General features: G+C 37.6%; 1 protein-coding gene across 1 annotated transcript in view; it reads right to left on the reverse strand.

The window, feature by feature from the left end:
• The window catches only part of slc12a2 (solute carrier family 12 member 2), a 96,127-nt gene extending 71,427 nt beyond the window's left edge, over positions 1 to 24,700 (reverse strand). Inside the window, exon 1 of the mRNA XM_056467494.1 lies at positions 23,802 to 24,700. Coding sequence (XP_056323469.1) covers positions 23,802 to 24,329 — 528 coding nt within the window. The 5' untranslated portion in view covers positions 24,330 to 24,700. The remainder of the gene's footprint in view (positions 1 to 23,801) is intronic.
• Between the last annotated feature and the right edge of the window lie 1,362 nt (positions 24,701 to 26,062).

Genomic DNA, 26,062 nt, shown 5'->3' on the forward strand with positions numbered 1-26,062 from the left:
AAACAAACACTAAAATAAAAAACGCTAAACTTCACTATCTATAATCTCTCCTGTATAGTAGTCCCACAACATTTTGTCACTCGATGACGCTTGAATACCGTCAGCAAAGTCTAGGCTGGGAATGACCTTTTTACAGTGTCTGCTATAATGTTAATGTTGTTTTTGTGTGTTTACATAGATGAATATGGCCACGGTGTAAATTCACAGTACAGTTACGATCTCATTGACACATTATATCATTATTTTGATAACATGATATATGCCTTCAGTGTTTTCCTGAAGCTAAATACCAAAAAAATTATGCAACTGGAATAACTACAGCAGTCACCGTTGTCAATCTCATATGATGACATGTGTGGGTGTTGTAGTGCTGTGCCATTTCTTAGGGGTAAATTCTGAAGCCCTAACCCTTCGCACTCTGTTTCAGGGGGCCAAGCGGAAGGGGAAGGGGTACAAAAATAGAATTAGGCCTTAATTCCTGCCAGTACTGGGAATTGAACGTAAAAAAGCTGCAAGCATTAGATTCCAACTGCCTCTGATTAGTCAGGTGATTATGTGATGTTTTCGACATTAAATAAAAAGAATGCACAAATTTTTGTTTGTATTTATCTTGTTTACCAAGGAAACATGGTTAATTTTGCTGCTCTAATAAGCACTAGCTAAATGCAGTGAACTTTTATTCAACCAGTCTACTGTTTGGTTTTGTACAAATTTATGTTTTAGCTTGTATAATTTCACAGAGCTACAGTTAGATCTTTATGTTTGTAGGTTAATGTTAATGTTTACATTTTTGTGTGAATTACAGAGCAGTGTTTGTTAGTGGCTATTAAATCACTGCAGACTCAGCCTGCGATAAAGCAAATAAACAAATAGTTCATATAGTCATCATTTTTAAAATAGCCAATTTGGCTTAAAAAAAAAAATGCAATCGATATCGACAATGAAAAATGAAGATCAGTGCACCACTACAAAATACAAGAGAAGTCATGGGCTTCACCGCAGTGGATATGCGGTTTGAGAAATGTGTGCTTTGCTTGACAAATGTACTTTTTCACATGTCAATAGTTGAGTGTTTTACCTTCCAAATGCTCTACAAAGGCATCATTTATACCGTTTGGAATGCAGAACATAAATGAAGCTCCGTTATTGACAGACGGCTGCTTTCTAACGCTCACATGCAGTTTGTGTGTTTGTTCTTGTCGTGTTGTTGAACATTTCTGGCATGCGGCGGTGCAGAACTCAAATGATCTTGCCTGTCAAAATATTTTAATGCTGTGAAAATTTTAAAATTAAATGTATGCAGTCATTTAAACCTTGACAGGACAAAACATCTCATATGTTAAAATCCGAGCATTAGTATGAATGCAAAGTAATAAACCTGGCACTGCATATGATCACGTATGATGCGTATGATTTCGATTTGCTGCCGTTTTGAAGTGCTTTTTATTTATTAAATATAAATACGGGAAGATTTTAAAATGTACTTTTTCAAATAAGTTTATGAAATGAACAAATAATAAAATTTAAATCAAGCATAACAAGGTGCCTAAAATGCCTAAATGTGCTTAAAAGACTATTTCTAGGAGCCAAGCATAAAAATGCCAAACGAAAGTACCCATTTAATTAACAAAACGAATACACTTGGGAAACTTCAGACCAATTCAATCATAAGAATGTATTCATTCACAAAAAAAAAAAAAAAAAAAAAAAAAAAAAACAACATGCATTCATTTCCACAAGCCTAAAATTTCAGCAAAATTCCTCACTTAAATATTTTTCTATGATTTTGTATGTTTAATGACAAGGTTATTATATAGTTAACAAAAATGAACAAAAAAAAACAAAAACTATAATTTAAAAAAATATTTTCATTAACTGAAATTAAAATAAAAAATTATTATTATTATTTTTTTTTTTTTTAAGTAGAACTAACTTAAAATAACTAAAACTATAGCAAAAATGTCCTTCGTTTTTGTCCTTGTAAATTTATTATATACATAAGGCTTTTAGAAGTACATGCATTTACTTTGCACTGCCAGCTTTACGCTAGGTGTTCGACCGTACAGCACTTCGGAGTCTGTAATTCTGATGGCATTGGCCAGATCAAGTCGTTCTCGAAGTCGGTCCTCGCTATTGTTCCCATGACAAAAACAACGAGTGGACATAACAGCGGCACAGTGACAACATTAATACTTTCAGGTGTCTGTTCCGGTCGTATTTAATTTAACACGTTTGTGCCCAATAATGCGTTTCATTTCTGCATAACTGTTGCCGATCACAAACTAATCATTCTTTTTAACCAGATCTTCTAAGTGAACCGGTTGAACTAGAACCAAATCAAACTGAATCGTTTCAAATGTCTCTAGTAAGCACTTATCCACAAACAACTTACTTCTGTGACTGAACTAAACTTGGACAACTGATTAAACTGCATAGGGTAAATCAAGGATTTAAATGAGAGGATCTGGCGAAACGCAAGTTTTCATAATAGTAAGTCGTAATGGATTTTAAATGAGTGAATCATGCTACAGTTGCAATGCAAAAGTTAATTGTAAGAAACTTTTCAGATGTGATGTTTTAACTGACTGAATTGATGATTGCTGACTACATATTTTTGATATGTTGATTCCTAACGAGGGATTGTCACGAAAGATTTGGTTCATGGAAAAGGAATAAAATGAATAAAAACTAAACTAAAACTAAGCCATTTCAAAATATAAGGAGTAAAGGAGTGAAAATGAACTAGTAAAAATGAAATTAGTTTCTACCTCTAAAAACTAATTAAAACTGAATGTGAAAACAAAAAGTCAAATCGAAATAAAAACTAAAACTAATGAAAAATCCAAAACTATTATAACCTTGTTTAATGAACATAACATGTTTATGATCTTCCAACTGTAATAGAGAAAAAAATATGTTCAGATGGGGTGAATCCATTAATGCTAAGTACTATGTATCATTACTGTAATATTAATTGACTGCACTGTGCACAGGAACGCAAGCATTTTTATGCGCAGGTGTGTATTTTCAATGATGAAGGAATGATGTGCACTTCATGTGGACACTGCCGCAGAGAAACATGCACATGGTAGGTGTGATAGGAAGGCTGCAGTGCATTTGGAGCAGTCAGATGAAGACATTGAGCTGACAGATGTGTGACCTCACTGATGATGTCGCCGACAGAAACTCTGTGACAGCCATCAGACAGCCACCAGCAGCACACATGACAGCCACCATACTGCAGCGCTCAGAGCCACCGCAAACATACTCAAGTGCTCACAAGCCTGCCAAACTCACACGCTCATCTAGCTGGGGCATCATACTGTGGCTTTTACTGATGCACTGATATTAACAGTATATAATATTATCACCACCATCTTGGTGTGGGTGGACGTGAGCCATCTGCCCTTAACTGCTCCCGAGTTCTGTTGTCGATAAAGTAATGTATAGCCTAAATAATAATAATAATACTGGACAATTGGGCAGACAGAGATGCATTTAGAGTTGCATTATGTGAGTCTAATGCAGCGGTTCCCAACAGGGGGGGTTGCGGCCCACTATAGAGGTATTTAAAAAACATTCTTAGCAGTGGGCAATTAGGAGAATTATCATGTTGCCTTAGTTCATTTTATCCCCTAGCTCAGTGGTCCTCAACCCCCTGTCCGTAAATCAATTGGTACCAAGCCGCACAAGAAATCATTAATTATTTCCGTTTTATTTATTATCTGAGTCTGAATGATCTTTTATTTTGAGAAATCTTTTATTTTGAAAAATGACCGTATTCTTTCGCTTGTGTCCAATTACTGTATAAACCAAGTGTGCCGCAAGCCTGCTTTTGAGTGAAGGTCTCGGCCGTTAGATCGCCCTCTGGAGGCTGGCTGCAGAACAAGTCATGAAGCCCGCGTCCTCCGTGTTAATGAACGAGACTTGAGCTCAAATAAAAAAATTAATTACACTTGCAATAAAATGTCCCGAAAGATGGTTTCGGTCAATTAAGGCACCGGTTATCGTGCTGATTTAGGTGCAGATCTTCATTTTTGTAAACAGTTTGTTTTTAGCAGTAATTGATTGCTGGGCGTGTCATCATGATTGACAGCTGTGATTGACAGTATCTCAAAGCAGACCGTCTGTGCTTTGGCAGGAGACTGAAGTGTTATTATTCGATTTTACTATGATATAATGAGTTCAGCAGTAAACTATAGTTTCTGACATACAAGATCTGGCGGAACATTGCTTATTCGGTAAGTTCAGGGCTTTTTTTCGGGCTTTATTAGTTTGCTGCTACACGCCTAACCACCCAGATAGCAAAATACACCAGGGCCAGTTCCGGCTAGATTCTCGCCTGCGCCGGAGACTTACCCCTCAGCCCGACTCCGTCTGCTGGACCTATTCGGGCCAGATGCCTATGGACTCACTGCCTGATTCCGGCTAGAGTCAATCAGGCCAGATGCGGCGGCCGTTAGCGAGCCAACGCTGCCGCATGCGAGCTGGAATGGGCCCGCGAGTATGTGCGCTGCAGCCCGGAGCTGGCACGATTGAATCTTCATTATATAAGACCTCATCTAACGTTATTACGACCATTTGTGTTGATATAACAGCAAACGCAGGCTACTATGTAAATGCAAAGTGTAGGCACAGGAGTTTTTAACCTTTGAATAAAATGCAAACAGCATACATATATAAATCGCAAATATTTAAATAAAGAACAAAATAAATAATACTAAACCTGCATTGATTGCACAAGTATTAAACAAATAATAATAAAATTGAATACATTTTGTAGTGCACAAGAATAAAGAATTTCAATATAAAAAAAAAACATAAAACTGCACAATAAATGACACGCTATCTAGCAGTAATTGTCTTTATGGGTCTGAAATAATAATTAGGAAGACAAAACTAATGTTAGCCAATCTCCACGTTGATCTCCAGTAAGGTTATTTGAACTTGATTTACAGGACGTCTCTGCATTTTGAGTTTCGTCATGTTATCAAGTTAATCAGTGAATTTGCTTTTACATCATTTATTTACATCATTTACCGTAGGCTTTTTATTTGAAAACTCCTAATTAACATTAAAATGAATGTAAATTCTTCTTTGCCAGATATAATGAAGACATCGAATAAACCAAATCAAAACGGAGGCAAAAAAAATAAACAATACTAGCGATGAAAACAATACAAGCAAAAAATAATAAACAATACAAGCGATGTTGAAGCAGCTGATAGACTTCAGTTGATGCATTAATACTGCAAAGTTTTCTGTACAAATTGACGAATAGCAGGGTTGGGATGTGTAAATATCCTGTTGATATTTAGAAATCTTGTTGTATTTATCTAAAAAAAAAATACAAGATTTCTAAATATCATAAAACGCATGATTTTTTCCCGGGTTCTGTTGATAGCTAATTAAACATAAAAACCTTTCTTAAAATGTATGTGTTGTTTATATTGTTCATATTTTACAAGTGTTATTTCTACCCCTATGAAGATAAATACCAACAGCCTTGTTATAAGAGAAATATTTTTTGTGCTCATATTAGTAAAACTCAGGCTACAGTGTATGAAAGATCGTTTTCTGCAGTGCAACATGTATTGCCTTTATTAAATTATTTCAGCTTGCATCACAGTTTTTAAACCGTATATTATTGAATGTTTTAAATGTAAGTGCTTATATTTACATCAGCGACCCTTTGTTATAGTGCCGATACCAACGGTCAAGTAAGAAGTGCGGGCCCGATTGGTTAGAATCTCGATTCCGCGGCTCCTCCTCTGGCTCCATCAGACAGTCCTTCTGCACATGCCCAGACTCCAATTTCAGCAGTCTTTTGCGACAGTTTGTGCCCATCACGAGGCGTTTTTGCCCTCAAAGCGTTCAATGGGAAAAGAGGCTGTCGCGTCGTCCATATTTTATACAGTCATTGGTATAAACGTTTCGGTCACTTGAGCGCCCAAATTTAACCCTTAAGCAGCAAAATGAGTAAGAAACAGGCGTCTTTAAAAGGTTTCTTTGCTAAGGGGGAAAAAAAAGGCCAATTGAAGGACCTGCGAACTGCCAAGGAATGGATCCGCAACCCACTTGTCAACAAATCAGGTGAATCCACCATGGCTGTGCAAGATAAACTCATGGAGATTGCAAATGACATCGGTATATCGCGTATTTCTAGACTTTTAACAAGTTTGTTGTTTCCAATAGAGGTATGCGTCTTGCGCGCACAAGCCGCATGACACGCTCGCACCAATGAACCCAGAGTCGCGACGAGAGCGCACTGCGAGTCACGTGACAAGAATTGACAGATCAGCTTCAGCTTGTATGGAATATTCATATTTCGGTAAGACTAATTTTCTCAGACAAACACAGAACACACAAACACTGCAATGCTTTGTACTATTCTCCATAAAAAAAAAACTTGTATCAGAGAGTGACAGCAATGTTTTGTCAGTTTGTTTTTGGTGTTTGTCGAAACACCAACCATCCCCAACCCCCCGCCCTTGATCAGTGGTGATTAAAAGGTTGAGGACCGCGGACCAAAAATTGACAAATTTGTAATCTGTTCTCCACAAAAAAGACAGTCTCACTGATTCACCTCGCAATCCTCACACTATTTATAGAGCATAACAATTAACATAAAAGAAGTAAATTGTAATAGCCTTTATTATTTTTTGCCTTAAAAATATCAGTATTCACACTGATGTATGTTATTGAATTTCAAATAGGGCCAATTTAAAGGCAAAAGGCTTACGTTTTTCAGTTACAAATGGCCTACTATGTTTTGCTTGCTTATATGATAAAATTATACAATTTTAAATTTATAATTATAAATAGTTCTAAACCAGCTATGTGTATGTTGGATCCAATTCCAACAAAATTACTGAAAAAATTGCTACCTGTTTTGGAGAACCTCTTCTTAACGTTATCAACTCTTTTTTATCTTTAGGCCATGTTCCAAATCCTTACAAGTTAGCTGTCATTAAGCCTCTTATTAAGAAACCACAACTGGACCCCAGCAACTTAGCTAATTATAGGCCTATTTCAAATCTTCCATTTATGTCTAAAATACTAGAAAAAGTTGTTTCTGCTCAATTATGCTCCTTTCTGCAGACAAACAATGTTTTTGAAGTGTTTCAGTCAGGTTTCAGAGCTCATCACAGTACAGAAACTGCATTAGTGAAAATAACCAACGATTTACTCTTAGCTGCTGACCAAGGGTGCATCTCGCTAATAGATTTACTCGATCTTAGTGCGGCATTTGACAACATTGACCATGGTATCCTCATAAATCGCTTAAAGTCTACAGGTGTCCAGGGACAGGCTCTACAATGGTTTAAGTCATACTTAGCTGCCGTTACCAGTTTGTGAATATTAATGGACAGCCTTCACAAGTCAGCCCAGTAAAATACGGGGTGCCTCAAGGATCAGTTTTAGGCCCTTTGCTGTTTACAATATACATGCTACCCCTGGGAGACATTATTAGAAGACATGGGATCAGCTTTCACTGCTATGCAGATGATACTCAATTATATATTTCAACTAAACCTGACGAGACGTCTAAACTGTCCAAGCTAACTGAGTGTATTAAAGATGTTAAAGACTGGATGACCAACATTTATTTTCTCTTAAACTCAGACAAAACAGAATCATTACTTATTGGGCCTAAATCCTGTACACAGTAGATCTCACAACTCGACCTACAATTAGAGGGATACAAAGTTAGCGTTAGCTCTACTATAAAAGATCTGGGTGTCATATTAGACAGCAATTTAACTTTTAAAAATCATATATCCCATGTCACAAAAACTGCTTTCTTTCATCTGAGAAATATCGCTAAGTTACGAAGTATGCTATCCATCTGCAGAAAAGCTAGTCCATGCTTTTATGACTTCTAGGCTGGACTACTGTAATGCACTGTTTGCTGGCTCCCCAGCATCCTCTATTAATAAACTTCAGCTAGTGCAAAATGCAGCTGCCAGAGTTCTTACCAGGTCTAGAAAATTTGATCACATCACCCCAATTTTATCCTCCTTACACTGGCTGCCTGTTAAATTTCGTATTGAATTTAAAATATTGCTTCTTACCTACAAAGCTTTAAATAATCTAGCTCCTGTTTATCTAACCAACCTTCTGTCTCGCTACAATCCAATTCGCTCTTTAAGATCTCAAAACTTAGGGCTTCTGGTAGTACCTAGAATAGCAAAGTGGAGTAAAGGAGGTCGAGCCTTCTCATTTATGGCTCCTAAACTCTGGAATAGCCTTCCTGATAACATCCGAGGCTCAGACACACTCTCCCTATTCAAAAATAGATTGAAGACCTATCTGTTTAGTAAAGCATACACTCAGTGCACCACTTAGCAGGCTTCCACACAGGTTTCTGCACCTTGTTTATATACACTATGACCAGCAGCTACGCTAATTATTCTCTTTATTCTCCATTTCCACCTGGGGATACTCTTCCCGAGGCACTCAGACTATGCAGAGTCACTGATTCGATCCAAGACCAACGACGAGATGATCCCAAGGTTTCCATATCCTGGACCGGGCCCTATCCCGAGCAGGTACTGTGGTGGTCATGGAGGAGTGGAGAACATGAGACTGATTCCTGTGACGCTCCAGGGACAGACGATTCTTCGCTGAGGCCAGCTTCCAGCCTCCACCGCTGAGACTGCAGCTCTGCACAAGACGTTTGGCCAGCGGAAAAATTAAAATGGCCGTGCCCAACTGAGTCTGGTTTCTCTCAAGGTTTTTTTCTTCACTTTCGCCAATTAGTGAAGTTTTTTTCCCTCTCCGCTGTCGCCACTGGCTTGCATGGTTCGGGATCTGTAGAGCTGCGCATCGTTGGATTTGCTCTTCAGTGTTTGGACTCTCAGTAGTGATTATTAAACCACACTGAACTGAGCTAAACTGAACTGAATTTAAACCCTAAAAACTGAACTACACTGTTCCAATTTACTATGACCTTTTATGTGAAGCTGCTTTGACACAATCTACATTGTAAAAGCGCTATACAAATAAAGGTGAATTGAATATGAGCAATTATATCATTAAATGTGGAGGGGGGCTTACAATTTTTTCTAGGGAAAAAGGAGTCTCAGGCAAAAAAAGGTTGGGAACCACTGGTCTAATGTATATGAAAACACAGATCAGCTTATTGTTGAAGAGGAGACAGAGCAAAGCCATTTATGAAATGGGCATGGTTAAGAGGCCATGATGGACAGAGTCCAGGATACCAAGATTACACTTTTACAATTTTCAAAGGATATACTGTTTTTTTAATAACCAGAGTGTCAGAACCTCGGCTTAACGTCTCATACAAAAGATGGAGCCCATAGCATCCCCTTCACTATAATGGGGCATTGGGACCCACACAGACCATAGGGTGAGCGCCCACTGCTGGCCTCACTAACACATCTTACAGCAGCAACCTAGTTTTCACATGTGGTCACCCATTCAGGAACTAACCATGCACAGCCCTGCTTAGCTACAGTGGGCAACCATGTGAGAGCTGCAGAGAGCAAATTAATCACTAATTAAAAGCTAGTGATAATTATTAAAAGTTTAATCGCCGTTCTTTCAATCGAGAAAAATGACAGAAGCAGTTGCGTGATATGACATGATGCATAAATATACAATACCATTTACTCAACAGTGTACATGCATTTGGTGACTTATAACTAGGCCCACACGGAATCTACGCGCACAGAAATCTGCAGATTTCCACCCATCGAGACTTTTTATTTAGTTGTATGTGAATGTGTGCAAATTTATATTTATTCAGTTTTTAAATTAATTTCAGTTATATTACTGACTAATATGAAAATGTTCATGTGATTTACTTGCAATACAGTTTATGTAATAATTTCTGTCTTTTAGTTGATATATGGTAGATATATTATCTGAGAGACGTGCTTTATTTACCAAATAAATGTATCTAATAGTATTTGCATTGAAACATTAAATAAAAAGTTAAAATTGTATTACTTTTTATTTAACATATTAAGTTTTTAGTTACGATACACCCAAAATCATTTCGCATACATCTGCAGATTTTTTACAATATTCTGCGCAGAAATAGCAAACAATGTCCAGAGATTCTGTCTGGCCCTACTTAAAACTAGTCTCAGATGTCATCCAAAGCACTGCCCACAGACCTGTGGCTATACATCATGCATATGGCACACTTTTCTGGACTGTCCTCTGATTGGTTTAAACATACAGGACTTCCGACGGTTGAATGTTCAGCAGTGTTAACCAGCCTGCCTGGAAACAAGTCTGTTTTAATCTAAAAGCTGTCATGTTTACATCAGTAACAATGCTCATTAACAGATGTTTATTAAATGCATGATTCTTAAAACTATGCAAAAAATCATTTCTAACATTTTTAAAAGATGTTCAAGAGTTTAGCTTGAGGCTGTTCAATGGAATCTAAAAGAGATATCTTAGTTAGTATTTCAACTGGATACGGACCTTTGTCATAATTTTGAAGATTTTCCTAAAGAATTTTAATCTGCGCATTCAAAGCAACATCAGTCAGAGGTCTGGCTGCATGAGACTACCTCATTACAAGCATACACCTGTATATTGTCGCATTATAAACATTAGGGCTGCACGATTCATTGAAAAAAGATCACGATCTCGATTCGACCCTACACACGATCTTAATTCAGCTTTTCTACGATTCAGCCAATAAATTTTCAAGGTCAGGAGAGAAGCTTAAAAGGAGACCGCACAAGTCTTCGCGGGGACATGAACACCTTCCAATGGCGTTAAAAGTGTCACATACTGTATTAATAAGGTATAATTCACCCAGAAATGCCATTTCTGTCCTCTTGTCACACGTGAGCTGCGAAATCACACGTGAGCTGACCGCGAGGCTGTTTGTTTACTGCCGAGAACGCGCGCGTGCATTCATGACAATCACGGCTACTCTTGTGAACAGAACCTGCGTATGCTGTGAATAACAGGTAATAAAGTTGTAAATAACGTTTAGTTTGTTGCACAGAGCGATCGTTCGAGAGCCACGCTGGAAGAATGATTTGCATGTGTGTGTGTTTATCACAGTGACGGCAGCCATCCAATAGTATCTGGATGCAACCTTTATGGTGCAAGCTGAGATTGCATGACTCATCGATGCAATGTCAGACACAATGCACTCAAATGGAGCGAGTGACGTCACTGTGAGGGGTAGGGTTAGGGGTGGGGTTAAGTGAGCCCATTAAAAAGCATTGGATGCACCTCAGATTGCACTGCATCAGGTCTGCATCCAGACCCCTCTCCAGCCATGAGCTGCACTCGGAAGTGAAAATGAAACTGGCTGCGCATTTTAATGATCATATCGCATTTTACTGTTATGATTACGACAAGCATTTGATATGTTTTTTCTTTCATAGCTAACACCTAGTGTTGTGCATGAAAATAAATGTTTAACAGTGTCAGTATTCTCTAGCTTATAGTGTTGAATATAATGCAAGAAGAAATCTGATAATGACAAATGTCTGATTTTACCAGTGAAAACCAATGGTCTAATAATGTTGTCAATGACAAATGACAAGCATACGTTTCAAACATAATAATTTAACTTTATAATTTTGAATAGTTGTTTTCTGACGTATTCTGACTGTGAATTAACAAACAGGACATATTAAAAGTCTGTTCAAGTCCACCATAATGACTGTACAAAATGGAGCATTTTAAGCAACAGTAGACCTACAAATGGGCCTAACATTATTATTGTTTTACCCTATCGTCCCCTTAGAATTATAAGGTTTTATCTGACATATTTGTCAAAATAGAATTATTGACATATTCTTATTAAATGACAACTTATTTACAATATGGGATGTTTCTTATAAGTTGTTTACATTTTAAGACTTAAAAAAAATGTTACACACATACCGTTTGCTATATGGATTGCAAAAACTTTGAAGCTAAATATCTCAAAATCATTCAGAACGCAGACAGAACCTTATAATTCCAAAGTGATGATATGTTTGAGATTTAACAATAAAAATAGGCTACTCATAATAATCTTTATTTCACATCCAAATAATCGTGAGAGAGAATCGTGATCTTGATTTTAAGCAAAAAATAAATAAAAATCGTGATTCACATTTTAGCCAGAAATCTGCAACCCTACTAAACATACATGAAAAAAAGTCACAATGTTCATGTTAAACTAACAAAATAATCAGTTAAATAGACTTTATGATTCTTCAGGGTGGCAGGAATGAACTTCACATACACAGGAAATACAATGAATGGTGCTGAACTTAGAAAAATATGAGGAAAAAAAATTCAATCGTTGTACTCTCACTACGAAATGTGGCTAATCAAATACTGCATGTGGTGTGCATATTAATGATTCTATGATCATATCCATAATCCTGGACCAGGCCTTATCCTGAGCTGATGCTGCGGTGGTCATGGAGGAGCAGAGAGCATGAGACCGATTCCTGAAAGATCACAGTGACAGACAAGTCTTCGCATTGATCCCATGGGCCAGCATGATCACCCATCGGTGACCTACTCACACCTGCAGTTCTGCATGATGGACATCCAGTTTTCTCCAGCCTCCGGCACCTAGATTGCAGCAAGTTTGGTCAAAAGACATATGGTCATGCCCAGCTGAGCCTGGTTTCTCTCAAGGTTTTTTCCTTCACTTTCATCAATTGGTTAAGTTTGTTCCTTGCCACTGGCTTGCTTGGTTTGGGACTTGTGGAGCTGCGCATTAATGTATTTGCTCTTAGTGATTGGACTTTCAGCAGTGAAATTTAACCACACTGAACTGAACTAAACTGAACTCCGAAAACTGTATTGACAGCAGGGGCGTCGCTAGACCCAATTCACTGGGTCACGTGCCCCAGTAAAAATCTCCAGTGCCCCAGTAAATGCATTGAGATATGATTTACTTCATATGCAAGTGTATTTATTAAGAGTGGTAATTCCGAAATAAAGACGGTTATTCTCTATGTGCAAACGAACCAACGCTGGTGAAAGCAATGTGTTTAATCAAAAAGCAATCTGACGCATCTCCGCGTGTGCGCAGAGAACCCGTGCATCTCTGGCACGCGCTGCTCTTCTGCTCTCTGGTGTGAGTCCCGGTAGTTAACATGCGCGCCAAAAAAAGCAGGCTACCTGCTTGTTACGCGCCGCTACAACAGATAATTCTATAACACGTCTTTTTTTTTTTTGTATTTTATTGAATTGTCTATAGAATATCATTTAAATGAAATGAATTTTTTTTTGAGGGGTGGGGGGGGGGGGGGGGTGTACGTGCCCCAGTAGAGCTTTATGTCTAGCAACGCCCCTGACTGACAGTTTCAATTTACTATGTTAAGCTGCTTTGACACAATCTACATTTTATTGCACTATATAAATAAACATGAATTGAATGGGTGTAACATTAGAGCCTGTGCTTTATTTAAATTTGGCCTGTTTTTTCAAAAGAATTTTACATTCAATGGATTTACATGACAATGAAGAAACATTAGTGTTTGAGACCATGTACTGTATTTTTATTTAGCGATGCTTTGGTCAATTTAAGCTAGCTTTTCACAGAGCCAGTCTGATTTCGCTCGCCACCATCATGCATCAGTTGTATGCATGTCACAGACTGTCTGAGCACTACACTTGTTCAGAACTTTAGAGTTTCACCTTTTGCTTTCCATTATCAAGTAACATTCAAAAATTCATTTTCTTTTCGGCTTAGTCCCTTTATTAATCGGGGGTCGCCACAATGGAATAAACCGCCAACTTATACAGTGTATGTTTTACGTAGTGAATGCCCTTCCAGCCAAAGCCAACACTGGGAAACTTCCATACACTCTTGCATTGACCCACAATTTAGCAATTTAGCTTATATTCAATTCACCTATACCACATGTCTTTGGACTGTGGGGGAAACCGGAGCACCCAAAGGAAACCCACGCGAACACGGGGAGAACATGCAAACTCCACATAGAAATGCCAACTGACCCAGCCGGGGCTCGAACCAGCGACCTTCTTGCTGTGAATCGATCTTGCTACCCACTGCGCCACCGTGACGCATATTCAAAAATACAAAATGAATTTTTAGATGTATCTCAATGCATCCAAGAATCAGATTTCCTCCCCACCCTTACACAGAACAAATATCTCATACGTTTATATTGTAATCTGGTCAGACTGGAAGTCAATCCAATTTTGACACTCATTTATTCGTTACTTTTTATTGTACTAATTTATCTATTGCTACCTGTACTCGCTCACCTAAATATTGAACTTAGGTGTGATAAAGGTAAAGCATGTGTCCACTGAGACACTGCTTTCATTACGCATCATCGCTCAGGAGATGAGAATCACTATGGAGACGCTACAGCAGGTATCTGGGGACGAGTGCTCTTACATCTGTTGTTCCTGGCCTATCCCAGTATGCTCATCTCTTCTTGTGCCATGCACTACTGACACCAGGACAACTAGTACGTCACATGTGCTGAGATCACATCACAATCACTAAATAAATCAAGCTGATATTCATCAAGTACCACTTATGTTCTTTGGGCTTGTTGTTTGGCATGGCTCGCAAACAATGTCACTTCGTAGAATTAGTAAAGTGGCCAGGACATTCTGATCTTATTGCCCTAAATACAGCATTTTGACATGTTTGGGCTTATTTTGCCTTTGTTTTTGTTTGCTTCCCTTCCAGAAAAGATCTCACAACAGAGATAGACCCATGTCAAAACAAGTGGATGAGTCAAAACTTGCTTCAATCGAATTTTAGCACACCACACACAGAAGATAGATGCAGCCCTCATATAAATTTAAATGTCACCAATATTGTCAGTGTTTGCTTTTTTTATATAACTGCATCTGTGAATTCTGAGGATGTGGATTTCAGAATGAGGCCAATAGCATATGAATTTCGATGTATGGCTAAAAGATTAAAATTGCACATAAAGAAGATACTGATATTATATGATTCAGCCCATCATGATGCAGTGTGATCCTATTTCAATTCAACACAATATGATTTAATGCAATACAATGTAAAGAAAACATTTTGGCTTATTTTTTTTGCAGACAGACAGGTAATCATAAATTAATGATGTCTTCTGACTTCTAATGCCTCAATGCCTGTTTCATAAAACAAGTTTACCAAATAAGCCAGGCTTATTGCACTTAGACTGAATTTCTGTTAAATGATTTGATTCCATTTTAGCAAATTTAACATGGATAAAGTTCAGTCCCTGTGGCATCCTAATTTGGGAAACTAACATGGACTGGGTAAGGCTAAGCTCACTTTCAGGATATAGCAAACATAATGGTCACGCAAATCTCATCATGGAAGCACGATCAAAAAAAAAATCTCCTCGAAAATCTCCTCCGAAGGCCAGAGGGCACTCTCACAAAAAAACCCTGTTAAACTCCAAATACCCATAAAGAAACCCAGAAAATTCCCATTGCAGTTGCTAAATGGACAGAACAATGATCTACTTTTATTAATTCAGTGTGGCTAATAGATGTACACATACATGTAAGCTTCTAATTCTACAGAAGACACATTTAAATGTCAAACAACAAGTATAGCAAAATTGTAAAAATGAGCAAAATGCATATTTTACTATTGAAAGCGGTCTGTTTAGTGTGCATGCATCCATCAGCGCTTGTTCACTCGCTCACTGCTGACAGCAAATTGGTATGTTTGCATGATTTCATAACATTTACAACTGAAAAATATACCTGTGCCATGTCAGTTATTCATGGTGGAAAACACAACATCTCAAATACATTATAAACAGCACAAATATTTATGCAATGGTGGATGGATTGATCAAAGATTGACATTAAGGACTTTAATCCCCACTTTCCCTCAGGTCTTCATAGAGTTGAGACATGTTATATGTGCTGACATGTCTGAGAAACCGTAGAGGAGAAAACAATCTACATATAAAATATTGATTACGGATTACTAATCATGATATAAACAATATAGATTAAAAAAAGAAAAGAAGTAAAAATGCTACAGTAGAAATCTTTAACCTGGTTAACAGTAAGTTTCCTTAATACAGTGCTCAAAAAAACTTCCAAATCCCTGGTAACCCTTAGGGAAGGCACTCTTCAGTTTTGGTTTCTCGAATATAAATTTAAGTAGCTCAAATAAAAAAAATAAATAAATAAATAAAAAAATCTATTAAATAACTAAAACATATATTTACTAAATAAAAAAGATGCAATGGCATTTGTTATAGGCTATATATTTATGACTTAAATAACCAATAATTTGTTTTTATTTAATTTAGTGCATTTTTATTTTTGGCAAGTATCCCTTTAATTGTAAGTGAAAAAATAAAAGAGGACATTTTCTTTTAACTCCTGACTGACAGTGGTTTATTGATCCTGTTGAATAACAATGAAAAGTAGACTGATCAAATTAACTTGTGTATTCTAAATTTCTTAACCACATGTGTCTGATCTGCATGCTCTCCAGCACACGATTTCCACAGAAAGACTCGCACACTCCCATAGTTTTGAAATGAAAGTTGTTTTGTTATAGTCTGAATGACTTACAAACGTATCATGATCTTAATATTGAATAATTGCATATTTTTAATTGCACATGTCCTTTTAAACTTGTCAACTCTAAGGTAAGGAATTCATGTCTTATAAATACTTAATTTTATGTTTATTCATTTTTTAATTGTCCTTGAACAAATGTAATATTTCAAATACTTTGTTGAAGTCATTATTTGGAGCTGGCATGTGATAGCTAATGGAACAAATCAGGAGGTTCTGTTTATGCTGCTGTTATAGACACGTTAAAGTGATTTTAAATATAAACATTAGCATTTACATTATAATACTTAGCTCAGGCTATTTCTGTATCTGAATCTTTGTGTCAGTGCAATCTCTGAGTGAGTGACGAGTGTTTGTGTGCTTCAGTGCCACGCATTTCAGCGATTAAACTGACAGAAACACTTATGGTTTATGTTCGGTTGTGTTCATTATGATTAATACTATATACTACTGAAATATGGTAATTTACCGTAAAGATTTGATAATACCTTCAGAGTTTTTACTGTGTATGTAACTGTGAAATAATGACAGTTACAATGGTGGTTTTGTTTACCATAATTTTTATGGATTTTTTTTTTACAGTGTACCAAAGCCAAAACTCATAGCTTATAGGCCTCAAACTCGATTCCTGGGGGGCCACAGCTCTGCAGTTTGGGTCCAACCCTCATCAAACTATCAAAATGTTTAAAATTTAAATGCATGTAATCTTTCAATTCTATTTCTTTCTAACTATTATTTTAATATATTCAACTCTTTAATGAAATAGTTTTTTTTATGCATTAAAAATGATTGGCTAAGTGTTATGGTGTATCTGATCACAATTCAGAACCCAAGGATTAATAACTTTTTTTTTTATTGTAGATTAATCCTAAAATTGTAACAAGTGGCAAAAAGATCACCTTTTGCATCATTTAAATCGCTTTTATGAAAGTATCTTGGCTTCCCTGTAAAATATAATGATGATGGGAAAAGTCGTGGCAGCACCTTTATGCTTTACTAGGTTAATAAACACTGATGTTCAAGTTAAAGATCACCATTCACCATTTAAAATGTAACTTGATGCTCAAAATGAAAGTTGTGGTAATCACATTGATTAACTAAAATTGTCAAATCAAAAATTGGTCATGGGCTAATGCTTCAAAAATTATATCTAGTAATGAAACATTTTATGATCATGTTATTAATCATTAATTAAGCATTAATTGAAAAAAATAAATAAATCAATAAAATATGATGTGTTACTATTATACAAGATTATGTTAGACTTGTACATTTAGTTTACACAATTCACCTAGCACATGTCTTTGGACTGTGGGAGAATCCGAAGCACCCACGGGAAACCCAACTCGGGGAGAACATGCAAACACGCAAACTCCAAACTCCAAGCACAATACGTAGCAGATTCCTTTGTTGCCTAGCGACATAAAAAGTGCACCGCACTTATTTTTTCTTGTCAACAAAAAAAGGCAGTGTCGTGCGCCTCGTGTTTTTGGAACGGAAAAACACGTTATATGTGATTGGCCCCTTAGTTTGGCATGTTCCACACGTCGTTTCTCATTGGGTCATTTTCCCGATTCAGAGTGTAGATTCAGCCCTGGGTTAGGTCTGACTGATTGTTTAGCAACGAATCAGAGCATGAGTGTGATGTAGTTAAGTTTCAGTTTTGATCCAGAATTTATTCATTCGTTCATAAAATGTGCAACTCTTAGTGGTTAGGGATAACACTAAATCACCTGATTCAGAGAAATGCTTCATTGCAGGAGCAGACATGTTTAGCTCATCTGGCTGCAGTTGACTTTGTAACTTGAGATCCTGCAAGTCCTTCCACATGTGGCTACTTTCACCTTTCAGCCAAATCGGTGGCAGTTTAACACATTTTTTACCTTCTTGTAAAGAATAAATTTAAAAAAAATTCTAGATGTTTTAGATTTTGCAAACTTGTGTAATTAAATCAACCCAAATGTTCTGGAAAGAATATTCAATTCCAAAAAAATAAGCAGTTTTAACTATTGACATACACATGTGTCCAAAAGTAATGATCTCATTTATACTCAATTTCTAGTTTGGTTTTATTGAAACCAGGGAATTAACAAATAAGCATTAATGCGTTATTAATCATTTATTACTTAATTTATATATTTAACATGTTTTAAACAGCACTGCTACTTTTCCACGTGATCACACATGGATAAACCAGTGGTGGACTTGGGCATAGTAAAAGCTCTATTGCTTTTTGTGCCACATCTTTTAATATCTTCCAGTCTTATATATTCTGCTTCATACTACCGTGATAATAAGCTTTGAATACTTTAGCTCATCAATGAGCATGACTTATGCAGGAGTCCTGAAGGATGTAATGAAGAAACACCATGACTCCCATGACGCTCATGGTCATGGTGTCATCAATCTAAGCCTTTGTTTGTTGTGAATACTCAACCTCTAGTATGAAATTTACATATGGTGTCTTTCAAATAAAAACTGCAGAAGTAGGTTGTTGTTGACTTTGTCTCAACACTGAGGGAGACCTGAGTGAAAGGAGATTAAAGATCTTAACTATCAATCATGGAGATATATAAAATATTATAAAATATAAACTATTAGAATTTTGTTTGAAGGGATGCATCTGTCCCAAATGTTAAAAGATGTTATGGCTAAATTTGTACCAGCCATACAACATTGGTCATTTCTGTGTGATGGCTTGTTACGCAATTCCAGTTTAAGCCAAACCTCACATGAATCTTTTTTTCCCTGGATACACTGGACTAGTTTAGTTCAGATTTTACTTGTCATGCTTGAACAATCTGTAAATAAATCAGAGCTGACAGAACTTCTCTCACAGATCAATAATATCCACTATGCCCATCAGGCTTCAGTCACACTATGCAGGCGCTTTCACGGTTTCACTCCACAGAGCCAAAATACAGGAATAATTTAGTGTACGTGACATAACGTATTGCTCTAATTAAATACTGAAACTGTTAAAGCAACCAGAAAACCAAATGTTGAGTGTCAAAGTGTCTGTTTGACATCCATAAAAGTCTCACTGGCCCACACATCAATGTCTGTTTAAATTCACTGCCAGCAGCCAATAAAAGACTTTCCATTCAGTCATAGATTTGTTGTACAGTACCGTGCTGTGTGTAACTCCAATAGAAAAAAAAGCTTCGATCTGAAAGACTTTTACATGACTTTAATAGTGTTAGTGTAACATCAGAACAGACCTTATTTCATACAGAATCGCATCAATTTTGTTGGTTTGATAGGAAGCACACAAGGAATACTATCAGCCACTTTACATGAGCCCAGCTCTGATTGTCTAGACTGGATTAGGGACAATTAATTGACAACCAATAATGGACAACCAGAAGAAAACTGCTTTCTAAAACTCCCCAGCTTAATTCTACAAACAGCTGAACAGATGTATTTATAGCAGCGGAAAACACTAGACTATAGCAGTGTTGACTTACTGACAGCCGCTACAAACATGCACACACAAACACAGACCAAATTAACAGATGCTCAATGCAATTAAAAGAGCTTCAAAAGTGATAGCCAAAATCTGCTTACAAGGTCATGCCAAAGTACAACACGTTCTTTTCCCACACATTTACCTAACAGTGAATGAAAAATACAATGAATTTAATGAGTTCCAAATGCAAATGCAATTTGATCATTCAAAGCACTTCCAGAAACATTTTAAGACACATTCCAGACATGACATGGCCAAGTGTAAATGGATATGGTTGTTCAAGCCACTTGTTAATTTGACTCCTCCCTAAAATGTTTAAAGAAAAAAAAAGTGTGAAGGCAACAGCTACAATCAGATATCAAAGCGCTAATGCACCACACAGCTTCAGTTTACAGGAGCACTTCTGCACACATGCACTGCAAACTGCTGCTAATGAAGTTGATGGGTCGTCACACAGCCATCGTCATTAAGAGTGGTGAGCATTACATTCAAGCAGCAGTGCTGACTGAAGTGTGCATAATCAAATAGCAATTCATTTCAGAAGTACAGGTATGTAACAGCACACCTCTCTATATGACCCATGATATGAGAGATAACTTGTGAAGTGACACTCAAAATTTTGTATTCAGTGATTGAGACTTCTTCAAATGACTAACTAAGAGCATTAGTGCGAAGAATGCCCAAGTTCACAAACAGCACTTATTAAATCAGTTATTTCAGTGCTCTTGAAAACATCTGTGATTTGCTTTAGAAGGCATCTCACTTACTACGTTCTGTCTCATGATTACAATTACTACTGCGAAGAAAAACAAGCACAGGTTTCAGATCTCAAATCAAACCAAACTGAAAACGTCTTGTCCTCCAGACTGACATTCACTACATTTCATATACACAACAGTCTAGTCCTTACCACTTATCTGCTTCTCATCGGTTTATGTAACTAAGAAAATCATTCAGTGGCTTTAAGTGAGTCCTTAACTCAGAGAAGCTCAGTTTGGCATAGGTATGAAGCTCAAATGAGTGGAAACTACTGTTAAAACATTTGTGCGTCATATACTTTGACTCAAAAACACTTTTCTAAAACTTGGCATCAGAGTTTGTAACAAATAGACCCAAGTTCAGAAACTGCCAAGTCATAATCGCCAGTGTCGTCAGAGACCTTAGTCGTCATGCCTCTAGCTAAAACTAACTACTAGAATGCCAGGCTGTCCACAGCAAACAGCGAGTATGTTTTAGGACTGTGTAGGCACAGTGGACAACGCAACATCTGCTGCTCACTACAGCCTGTTTTTATACAGTCTTAACCCTGTTATGGCAAACTAATCGCTACACAAACAAAGCAGTTTATCTGTATTATCAGCAGGCCTTTTTTTTGCATGAGAGAAACTAAGACTAGCAGCAACAGATATGCACACTCTTAGCACATCTGACTCTAGTGTAAGAATGTAAACATAGCTTGGCCTTGTGTTTTCTCAACAGTGAACTTCATGTACAACGATACAATGAAGAGTTTGATCTTCAGATAACAATTCCCATCATCGCTGTACTCCCATGCACAACAGTCACTGCGTGCACAAGTCAAAGGTTACAATGGTCCATGTTGACTCTGTAAAGTGTAATAAAGTATCACCACCAAATCAAACATTTAAATATGAAACCAATCTTGGCTCATCTAATAACCTGACGTTGTGATTCTTACTGTCTGATCCTCATTCTTGAGGCGATTCAACACACATCTAAAATCAACATGTGTTTTTAGTATTAACCCACTAAAATAGTATTAATTAGCATGTCACCAACCCATTTATTTGGTGTTTAAATGGTGTTGTCTTCAGAATACATGTTCATTGTATGAGTGTTCAGTACACAACTCTAATTACAGTGACTCTTGTATTTTTATTCACTAAATTAGTGTTCACCCACTGAACTTAAATGTGTGTTCAGTACTAACTCATTAGTCTACCCTTTGAAATGCATTTTCAGCACTCACTAAATTAGCATCCTTTGATTGTGTGTACTTTACTATTGAACTAAGCTAATTTTCATAAATATATTCAGTAATAACCTACTAGTGTCCAGCATGTATGTTTTGTACGAACCCACTCAACAAGTGTCTGGCATGCTTGTTTTATTATAAGAGCATTAAAACAGCACCTGGAGTGTAGGACTGAGCTACATGAGCTCAAAAAATAAAATAAAATCACATCTCTGTATTTTTAGTCTGAACTTCAGTATACAGAATATATCTCTGAATTTTCCAAGTTTGAATAAAGAAAATCTATATTTCTTTTACATTTTTACATCCTCTAAAAGGCCTTCAAAAGTAATATAATTAAATCTAAAAACAAACAAAAAAGCTTTTTGAAGCAAGAAATAAATGTATAAAATAGTTTTGATTACCCCATTACATCAGTCTCTTTATATTTACTTATTGTTCATGAAGTTTATGACTTTGATGAAAGGGTTTTGATATTTTCATAAATTTTAAAAATAGCAAAAATACCTGTGATGTTTGTTACACACCACTTCTCACACACATGAAACTGCAAGTAGTCGGTCATAGCATCTGATACTTTAAACTATATTTCTTAACTATTAATTACTTTAAAGCCTTTAATATAAAGTTTGAATCATGTTTAGAACAGGTTGAATAATGCACTTTCCTGGCAGCAGCTACTCTGTATCTTCTTGCATCATTCATTTTCGGCTTAGTCCCTTTATTAATTCGGGGTTGCCACAACGGAATGAACCGCCAACTTATCCAGCACATGTTTTACGCAGCGGATGCCCTTCTAGCCACAACCCATCTCTGGGAAACATCCATACACACTCACACACTACGGACAATTTAGCTTACCCAATTTACCTGTACTGCATGTTTTTGGACTGTGGGGGAAACCAGAGCACCCGGAGGAAACCCATGCGAACACAGGGAGAACATGCAAACTCCACACAGAAATGCCAACTGACCCAGCCGAGGCTCGAACCAGTTACCTTCTTGCTGTGAGGCGACAGCACTACCTACTGCGCCAATACGTTGCCGTATCTGTATCAATGTAGCTTTATTGTTTGTTTTTTCAAAATTAAGGGTATTGGCCCATACCATATTCGTGAAAAAAATAGATAATTTTCCCAGCCCTACTGGAGTGTTTGATCAGTACTAACCAAATGATCAAGGGTTTGATTTGTGTTGAGTACTACTACCCACTGAACCAGCATCTGGTATGCGCGTTCAGTTCTAACTAGTGTTTGATGTGTGTTCAGCATGAACCCAATACACCAGTCTCAGGGATGCATGTTCAGTACTAACCTAGCTTGGCCTTTTAATTACGAACCACTAAACTTGTCTCTAGCATGTGTGTTTAATACCAAAACACCAAACTAGTGCTTGACACGCTAGTTTAGTATGTTGCTACTGAACACAAATCCTTAAAGTGTGTCTAGTACTAACCCACTAAACTAGTGACTGGCATATGTGTTTAGTACCCTCCCACTAAACCAGTTACTGGCAAATGTGTTTATTACCAACTCATTAAAATAACTTATGTCTGTGTGTGTTAAGTAGTAACTTAAACAACTGTTCAATTATGTGTTCAATACAAACGCACTACACTAGATTCCAGCATAAATGTTCAGAATTAACTCACTCATTTATGTTTATCAGCTCTGTACATCAGTATAATTGTTCTTCTGCACAAGAGTTCAATACAAACTTTCTAAACTCCAACGTCTGTCTGAGGTGTTCTAACCCATTAAACTAGTGAGTGGTCAGTGTGCGGTGCTATACCTTGTCCAGCTCGTCGTGCAGTTCTGAGAGGGTGGGTCTAATGAGTTTCTCGCCCAGCGGAGCGGCGGTTTGCCGGTAGAAGTCGATCTTGGGCACGGCGTCGATGGTGTTGTGTCCGAACGTACGGAGGTAGTAGGTGTTGGTGTGGGTGTCGTAGTGATGGTGCTGCTGGCCGCCGGTGGAGGAGTGCAAACTGCCCTCGCTCATCACCGTGTCCCCGTTCTGCGCGGTTTCCGCCGGCGCGGCGTCCGGACTTGAGGCCGCAAAGTTCACAACCCGAAACCGGCCCTTGGCTTCCTCGCCGCCAGACACAGAATCCCGGAGCCCGTCGGGCGGCGGCTCGGCAACGTACTCGGGTGGGGATGAGTCGTAGCCGACAGTGGTTCCACAGTCCCCTGCGGACTCTGTCACCAGATCCACCTGGAAGCGGCTCTGGCTCGGAGTCGGACCGGCAGGTTTGAGCGCGTCAGGTTCGGGCGCAGAGAGATATTCGCCCGGGGAGACAGAGGGTGGAGGTGACGCCGACATGGTGAGTCAAAAAACCCTTCCCAAAGCTGATACTGTCCGATAAAAGTGCAAACGAGCCAATGGATGTGACTGAGCGTAGTCACTGATGCTGCAGGAAGACTAAAATAACGCGCCGCGCTTCTCTCTGAACCCGCAGCGCGACGCGCACATGCGGATGCAAATGGAGAACAGCAGCACGTCCAGTCAACAACTCCTGACAAGTTGAACACGCTCAGTGAAACATCCAACGCACAGCCCGGTGTGTGCTCTCGCAAGGACTATACAGACCCAGATAATCTCTATGAATCGAGCTTTCCTTGGCTAAATTGCGCCGTGATGCTGCGCGACCTTGCCGCAACTCCTCCTCTCGTGCCCGCCAGTCTTGCTGCTTTATACGCGCACTGCAGCAGGACAGCGATGCTGGGTGACATCGCGAGAGGAAGCGCGCTCGCGAGACTTGATCGCCCCATCTCTCGAGTTCAGGGGCGGAGGCTACAGCAGCTCGATCACACAGAGGCAAATGAGAAGTTGAGTCACGAGCAGATTGTCATTGTAGTGTGACATTATAATAAAGAGTGGTCATAGAATTATTATTAAGAAAAGAGATGTCATATTTTACATAGATGAAAAAGATATTGATAAGAATCTCCTGTTTATGTTAAATCTATTAATATTATTAGGCAAGTTTCATATACACAAGCGTAAATGGTCATAGAGGAAGCCTAACATCTTCCATTTCAAGGCTGATTTAAAAATTTATTTTGAAACTCTTAAAGGACTTTCATGTCATAAAGAACTGTGAAAATACTTCAAAAGCTAAACTCCTCTTCTCTATGGTAAATGTTATGTATACCCGCTCTTGTTCTTTATTTGTTTTTCTTCTTTTTCTCCTTTTTCTTTTTGTTACATTGTTTACAGATGTTATGCTGAAATGTGAATATCTTATTGTAAGATTGGTTATACATTTGACTGGAAATGTTCAGCAAATACAATACATACATACATACATATATATATATATATATATATATATATATATATATATATATATATATATATATATATATATATATATATATATATATATATATATATTGGACCTAACAGTAATAATGTCACACCATAAACAAAAAAAATTATAATAAATACATCTTAAATGTATGTGAATGTATGTGTGCTAGTCGTCACAGACTTTAATTGTACAAATAATACAATGCAATAACTAATAGCAAAGATAGTGTCTTTCTGTGTTATAAAAATAAGTATCCGAAAGGCCGCCACCAGTTTAGTGTATACAAATGGTATACAAACAGATGCAAATGTTATACAAACAGAAAAAATGCACACATTTCAGAACAATTTTCTCTAAACAGAACAGAAGTCTGTGTTTAATGTGACCTTCCCTTTCAAGAATTAATGTGCAAATATCAGACCTCTTTCATCTGATCACAAAGTTCATTCATTCATTTTCTTTTCAGCTTAGTCCCTTTATTTATCTGTGGTCGCCACAGTGGAATGAACCACCAACTTATCCAGCATGTGTTTTACCCAGAATATGCCCCTTCAGCCACAACCCATCACTGGGAAACACCCACAAACTCTCATTCACACACACATACACCAACTTAGCTTACTTAATTCACCTATCCCACTTGTCTTTGGACTTGTGAGGGAAACAGAAGCACCCGAAGGAAACCCACGTGAACACAGGGAGAACATGCAAACTCCACACAGAAATGCCAACTGGCCCAGCC

This window comes from Danio aesculapii, chromosome 10 (assembly GCF_903798145.1).
Source record: "Danio aesculapii chromosome 10, fDanAes4.1, whole genome shotgun sequence".
NCBI lineage: Eukaryota > Metazoa > Chordata > Actinopteri > Cypriniformes > Danionidae > Danio > Danio aesculapii.